The sequence below is a fragment of the Ovis aries genome, chromosome 14, assembly GCF_016772045.2.
Source record: "Ovis aries strain OAR_USU_Benz2616 breed Rambouillet chromosome 14, ARS-UI_Ramb_v3.0, whole genome shotgun sequence".
Classification (NCBI taxonomy): Eukaryota; Metazoa; Chordata; class Mammalia; order Artiodactyla; family Bovidae; genus Ovis; species Ovis aries.
Window position 1 is genome coordinate 48357327 of NC_056067.1, and position 7428 is coordinate 48364754.

The window sequence follows — 7428 nt, forward strand, 5'->3', positions numbered from 1 at the left end:
CAACCTAGCTGCTGCTGCTGCTGCTAAGTCGCTTCTGACTCTGTGCGACCCCATAGACGGCAGCTCACCAGGCTCCTCCGTCCCTGGGATTCTCCAGGCAAGAACACTGGAGTGGGTTGCCATTTCCTTCTCCAATGCATGAAAGTGAAAAGTGAAAGTGAAGTCCCTCAGTCATGTCCAACTCTTAGAGACCCCATGGACTGCAGCCTACCAGGCTCCTCCGTCCATGAGATTTTCCAGGCAAGAGTACTGGAGTGGAGTGCCATTGCCTTCTCACAGCATATTAAAAAGCAGAGATATTACTTTGCCAACAAAGGTCCATCTAGTCAAAGCTATGGTTTTTCCAGTAGTCACGTATGGATGTGAGAGTTAGACTATAAAGAAAGCTGGGTGCCTAAGAATTGATGCTTCTGAACTGTGGTGTTGAAGAAAACTCTTGAGAGTCCCTTGGACTGCAAGGAGATCCAACCAGTTAATCCTAAAGGAAATCAGTACTGAATATTCATTGGAAGGACTGATGGTGAAGCTGAAACTCCAATACTTTGGCCACCTGATGCAAAGAACTGACTCATTTGAAAAGACCCTGATGCTGGGAAAAATTGAAGGGAGAAGGGGATGACCAAAGATGAGATGGTTGGATGGCATCACCGAGTTGATGGACGTGAGTCTGGGTAAACTCCAGGAGTTGGTGATGGACAAGGAAGCCTGGTATACTGCAGTCCATGGGGTCACAGAGTCAGACATGACTGAGCGACTGAACTGACTGATCATTTTGAATTAGTGTTTTGGGCTTTTTTTGGATATATACCCAGGAGTGGAATTGCCAGGTTATATGAATGATAGTTTTATTTTTAGTTTTTTGAGAAATCTCTTTACTGTTTTACACAGTGGCTGTACCAATTTATACTTCCACCAACAGTGTAGAAGAAGTCCCTTTTCTCTACATCCTCTCCAGCATTTATTTGTGGTCTTTTTGATGATAGCCATTCTGACAGGTTGTGAGGCCATACCTTATTATGATTTTGGCTTGCATTTCTCTAATGGTTAGCAATGCTGTGTATCTTATCATGAGCCTGTTGGCCATCCGCAATTCCTCTTTGGACAGCGTCCATTCGGTTCTCCTGCCCATTTTTTTTTTTTTTGAAGACAAATGAAAAGTAATTTTATTTTTGTTTAACCTTAAACTTACCAAACTGCTTCTTTCTTTGAACAGTAGTTATCTTGTTTGATATCCAACTGCACTTATACTTAGTGAAAACTTAGTTTTCACTTAAAATTAGTGAAAACTACTTAACAATTCCACTTTGAAGTTATAAGCATACAACTAAGATGTTCTGAATATAAGCCTATCTGTATGTCAGATAAACTTTAGGAACTCTTAGTGTCTCTTCTTTTACAGAAATTCTCTCTCTATCCTGATATACTTTGGTTATCAAAAAAACTAAGGACTAAGGGCCAGAAAACTAATTTCCTTAAATGAGACAAAGGAAAAGATTTTCCAACTACTACTATAATCTTTCTTTCAAATACCAAATCAATTTTTCCAAGTATATGATCAATTCTAATTTGATGGTTTTTTCCTTACTACTTCACTTTAAATGGTGACCTATTAATTTGTTTAAATAATAATAAGTATCTTTTCTGTTTTTCCAGAATAAAAAAAATTAAATCTGTTGAAGATACTACTAAAAATACTTCACCTTTCAAATATGGCCCCTACACTGAATATCTATAGGAATTTTTCCAATTATGTTTCAATCTTCCCACAACCTTTGTTTGTTAATTACCTTTGAAATAATTTGAATGAATGCTCTACAAATCAAAAACTGAATTCACAAATTACCATCATCATCAACTTTAACAAGTCGCTTTTGTTCTGTATCAGTTTTCTTGATGGTACGATAATATGGAAACATTTTTTAACATATAACAGAATATTTAATGACATCAGTCTCCTATCAACAGATAAGTTAGTTAATGCTGTTTATATTGGCCATTTCCATTGGCTGGCTGGAGGCTCTTCCACTAAAGGCTCCCATGGTTTCCACTGGATCATTTTTCTTGCCAGACTTAGTTCGTTTTCAGCCTGAAGAATCACCTCTTCTATTTGGCCACCCTGCAGTTGCTCTTCTAGTTTTTTAACATCTGGTTCCGCTTTAACAATACTCAGCTTCTCATTTGTAATCTGCTCTGTATACTTTCTATACGCTGCATTTTTAGGGATGTGTCCAAGAACATCAAGAATTTTTGTATACAATATTTTTAGCCTCTCATGTGGAGTTTCACAAACAGCCAATCCCACCAGGCCAGTGGTCTTCTTCAGCAAGCCCGCCATGACAGCGCCGAGAAGCCGGAACCTCTCCTGCCCATTTTAAAACTGGGTTGTTTGTTTTTTGTGATGTTGAGTTGTATGAGCTATTTATATATGTTGGATATTAATCCCTCATAGGTCACATCATTTGCAAATATTTTTTCCCATTCAGTAGGTTGTCTTTTCGGTTTGTTAGTGCTTTCCTTTGCTATGCAAAACCTTTTATGATCACATAATTTTTTTCTTTAGTCTGTTAATATGGTGGATTCCATTGATAGATTTTCAAATATTGATCCCGTATTCAGTTCTTCAGGAACTGACTCATTGGAAAAGACCCTGATGCTGGGAAAGATGGAAGGCAGGAGGAGAAGGGGACTACAGAGAATGAGATGGTTGGATGGCATCACTAACTCGATGGGCATGAGTTTGAGTAAGCTCTGGGAGTTGGTGATGGACAGGGAAGCCTGGCATGCTGCAGTCCACGGGGTCCCAAAGAGTCGGACATGACTGAATGACTGAACTGAACTGAACCTGCATTCGTGGAATAAATCTCCACTTGGTCATTGTATATGGTTTTTTTTTTTTTAAATAAAACATTGGAATTCCATTCTTCCAGTAAGGTTACCTTTTTAAACCTCCTTAATTGTGGTGATATATATACACATAATAAAATTTGCCACTTTAAACTTTTTTTTGTCCATACCTTGCGGCTTGTAGATCTTAGTTCCCTGACTGGAGATCAAACCTAAGCCCCCTGCAGTGGACATGTGAGGTCCTAACCATGGGACTGCCAGGGAATTCCTAATATTTAAACCATTTTTAAGGATATAATTCAGTGGCATTAAGTAAATTCACTGTATTGTAAACCATCACCACTATCTGTTTCCAAAAGTTTTTTAACATCCAAACAGAAACTCTGTACATATTAAGCAATAACTCTTTCTCCCATGCTCCCAGTCCTGGGTATCTGCTAAATTCTTTTCAGTTTCTATAAACTGCCTATCCTAGATATTTTCAATAAGGAGAGCCACACAATATTTGTCCTTTTGTTATTGTTGTTGTTTAGTTGCTAAGTCATGTCCACCTCTCTGAGACTGCATGGACTGTAGCCCACCAGGATCCTCTGTCCATGGAATTTTCCAGGCAAGAATACTAGAGTGGGTTGCCATTTCCTTTTCCAGGGGATCTTTCTGGCCCAGGGGTCAAACCTGTGTCTCCTGCATTGTCAGGCAGGTTCTTTACCACTGAGACACCAGGGAAGCCAAGTACAGGGCTTGCAGGTCTGCAAGGTACAACCCAGCAAAGGTCAACTCAGATTGAAGGAAACAAGACAGACCCACTTCCCGGTGGGGAAAGGGTCAAAACTCTTGAAGACATGTTTCAAAACTACTACAATCTGCTTTCTGGCCATCAAATATTTACATTCCTTCCACATACAAAATTCAGTCATCTCTTTCTTCAACCTCAAAAGTCTCATCTATTTTGCATCAAGCTCATAGTCAAAGACTAGGGCCTCATCATCTAAGTCAGAGCCAGGTGCTGAAGAGTCCACCCTCTTACAGGGATGCAGGGTCTCCCAAGCATCTCTGAAGAGAATGAAGCAGGTGCAACTGTTTGGGAGAAAAAGATGAGTATTTAGAACTGCACTGCCCATTATGGTAGCCACCAGGCACAGGTAGGAATTCCTACATGCGCCTACTTTCAAATTTAAATTAAAGAAAAATGAAAGGAACTGAAATTTCAGTTCCTCCATTGCAATAGCCAAGTTGTAAGCACTCAACAGCCACATGTGGCTAGTAACTACCATATTGGACAATGCAAATAGAGAACACTTCCATCATTGCAGAAAACACTATTGAATGGTGCTAAATAGACAATATAGGCACAGATGTGCCCTGTAGTGACTCAGAAATTCTGCTCCTGAATAGAGATTGGGATTTAGTTTGGGATCTTCCAAGGGCATGCCCTGAACCAAGGGTACAGGTAGTCCATCTGGGAGGTATCCCCAGGAAATTCAAGGGAGTAGGAAAATTGGGATTCAAGAGGAAAAAGCTATGAGTTCCCTAGTGGCCTAGTAGTTGGTATTTGCTGCTATTACTGCTGGGTTCAATCCATGGTCGAAGGGTGAAGGTCTGACAAGCTGTGTGGTGTGGCCAAAATATATTTTTAATTTAAAAAAAAAAGAAAGAGGAAATAAAAAGGCAATAAATGGTGCAGAGTGAGGCACTTTGGGTGACCCTTTAAATTTTGCACCCTAGCTATCTTGCTTCTTCACACTAGTCCCAAACCCAAAGGGTGAACACCATGAACAACTAAAGGTCATTCCTACCAGGGACCCTCTAGGGAATTTAGGAATCATGTGGGGCGTACCTCAGAACTGATTCACCAAGGAAAAGGAAACAGAAATACTTCATCCCAGGCTCCTGATCCTCATTGGTTGAAGACTGCCCCTGGGGAATTAATCTTAGCACTTCCTGTCCTGCATGCAGACAGGAGAAAGACCTCAGATGGAGAAGCAGAAAGATACAGGGCACATGAGGTGGGAGGTTGTCAATGTGTGTGGCAACCCACTGGATGTACAAGCGAGGGAGAAAATGAGCTGAAGGGATACAGTGGGGACACCAGGTCAGGGCTACCATTGTTCCTGTTCATTCTCCAAGTCATGTCTGACTCTTTGCAACCCCATGGACTGCAGCACACCAGGATTCCCTGTCCTTTACCATCTCCTGGAGCTTGCGCAAACTCATGTCTGTTGAGTCAGTGATGCCATCCAACCATCTCATCCTCTGTCATCCCCTTCTCCTCCTGCCCTCAATCTTTCCCAGCATCAGGGTCTTTTCCAATGAGTCAGCTCTTTGCATCAGGTGGCCAAAGTATTGGAGCTTCAGCATCAGCCCTTCCAATGAATATTCAGGGTTGATTTTCTTTAGGATTGACTGGTTGGATCTCCTTGCAGTCCAAGGGACTCTCAAGAGTCTTCTCCAACACTACAGTTCAAAAGCATCAATCCTTCGACACTCAGCTTTCTTTATAGTCCAACTCTCACATGCATACATGACTGCTGGAAAAACCATAGCTTTGACTAGACTGTCCTTTCTCAGCAAAGTGATGCCTCTGCTCTTTAATATGTTGTCTAGGTTTGTTGTAGCTTTCCTTCCAAGGAGCAAGCATCTTTTCATTTCAAGGCTGCAGTCACCATCCGCAGTGATTTTGGAGCCCAAGAAAATAAAATCTGCCACTGTTTCCATTGTTTTCCCATCTATTTGCCATGAAGTGATGGGACTGGATGCCATGATCTTAGTTTTTTGAATGTTGAGTTTTAAGCCAGCTTTTTCACTCTCCTCTCTCCCCCTCATCAAGAGGCTCTTCAGTTCCTTTTCGCTTTCTGCCATTAGAATATTACTATCTGCATATTTGAGGCTGTTGATATTTCTTCTGGCAATCTTGATTCCAGTTTGTGATTCATCCAGCCAGGCATTTCACATGATGTACTCAGTACATCCCAGAAAACCTCCAATAGAGAGGATGTGTGTGAGCCTCCTAGTGATGGAGAGCTGAGGGCAACCTAAGCATCCATCACTGGGGGAATAAATAAGTGACAGACTGCCTCGGGCACACCATGGAACACACTGCAGCAGTTAGAAGCAGAGAGCTTGAAGTGCACCCCTATATGGAGAGATCTCACAAACATACTGTTAAGCTAACAAACATTAAAAAAAAAAAAAAACGAGGGGGAAGAAACAGAAGATTTATAGCCCAATCTCATTTATGTAAATTGGAAACATATACTCATACAAAACACAAAGTATAAAGCTACATCCTTGCAGCTATATATCATGGGCATTAAAATGGGTGTCTGGGAAGAGCGGGGAGGGTAGGGATTGGGCATGAGGCTGGGGGTAAAACCTTAGAGGGTCTTTCATGGACCAGTGGCGATTCTATATTATGATCTGAAGAGTATGGTTAATATCTTTCTGCACCTAAGGGCCAAGAAAAAAAATAAAGGAATGAAAAATAGGAAGTCCCGGGACATCAGAGCAATTCCCTTCTCTCTGCACAATGTTTATTACCGCAGGGGATGATGACAGCAAAGCAGCCAGACTCTGCCTGCATTCAGAAAGCCCTCCTCACTGCCTGCTCTCCAGGCAGCCCCAGCAAGTGCTCTTACCCCACAAGCAAGGAGCCCCCTACACTTTCATGCTACCCAGAGGGAGAGAAAGGAAAGTTAGGTATCTTGAGCCCCAGATATACTTTGGCTGTACACAGAGTAGGGAGTAAGTGCATGGAACTCCATTCAAACCCTCTGCCATTAAACACCTGTGGAACCTAAGGTTAAGTCACCTTACCCTCCTGTGCCCTCGTTTCCTCACTGGTAAAATGGGAGTGATCATAAAAACAACTACCCATGAGAATGTTCAGAGCATAAAATGAATGGGTTTGTGGAAAACACTTAAACCAATGGAGGAAGCTTCCTCTCTGCCACTCCAGCAGCCCCGCCCACATCCACACCACCCCAGCCCCTGTCCCTGCCCTGTTGTGACAGCTTCCCACTTCTTATCCTGCCTCAGCCTCCATCAGGGGCTCCCCGACATCCCAGGGATTCATAGCAACATCTCCGGAGCTCTCCTGGGATTTCAGATTCTCTTTTCTTCTGGGCATAATGCTGAGCTCACCTTGCCCCACCCACACCCATCAACTCACCTGGCTCAGCCAGCTGGCCCTACCCACTCATGCCTTTCAAGTCAAAGCCATTTGCCTTTTTGCTTCACAAACCTCAGCCAGGATGGCTCATTTAGCTTGGCTAAAAAGCTGAGCTATGCAGCTGGGGAAGCAGTGGAAATTTGGCCATGGCTGCAGCATGGATCGGAAAAGGCAATGACACCCCACTCCAGTACTCTTGCCTGGAAAATCTCATGGACGGAGGAGCCTGGTAGGCTGCAGTCCATGGGGTCACAAAGAGTCGATACTACTGAATGACTTCACTTTCACTTTTCACTTTCATGCATTGGAGAAGGAAATGGCAACCCACTCCAGTGTTCTTGCCTGGAGAATCCCAGGGACGGGGGAGCCTGGTGGGCTGCCCTCTATGGGGTCGCACAGAGTCAGACACAACTGAA

At 42.7% G+C, this 7428-nt stretch overlaps 1 protein-coding gene across 1 annotated transcript; it reads right to left on the reverse strand.

The window, feature by feature from the left end:
- Nucleotides 1-1915: 1915 nt before the first annotated feature.
- Nucleotides 1916-2338, reverse strand: LOC101114379 (NADH dehydrogenase [ubiquinone] 1 alpha subcomplex subunit 5). The gene has a single exon (XM_004004973.5). The coding sequence runs from the start codon at nucleotides 2333-2335 to the stop codon at nucleotides 1985-1987; it is 351 nt and encodes a 116-aa protein (XP_004005022.1). The 5' UTR covers nucleotides 2336-2338; the 3' UTR covers nucleotides 1916-1984.
- Nucleotides 2339-7428: the final 5090 nt, after the last annotated feature.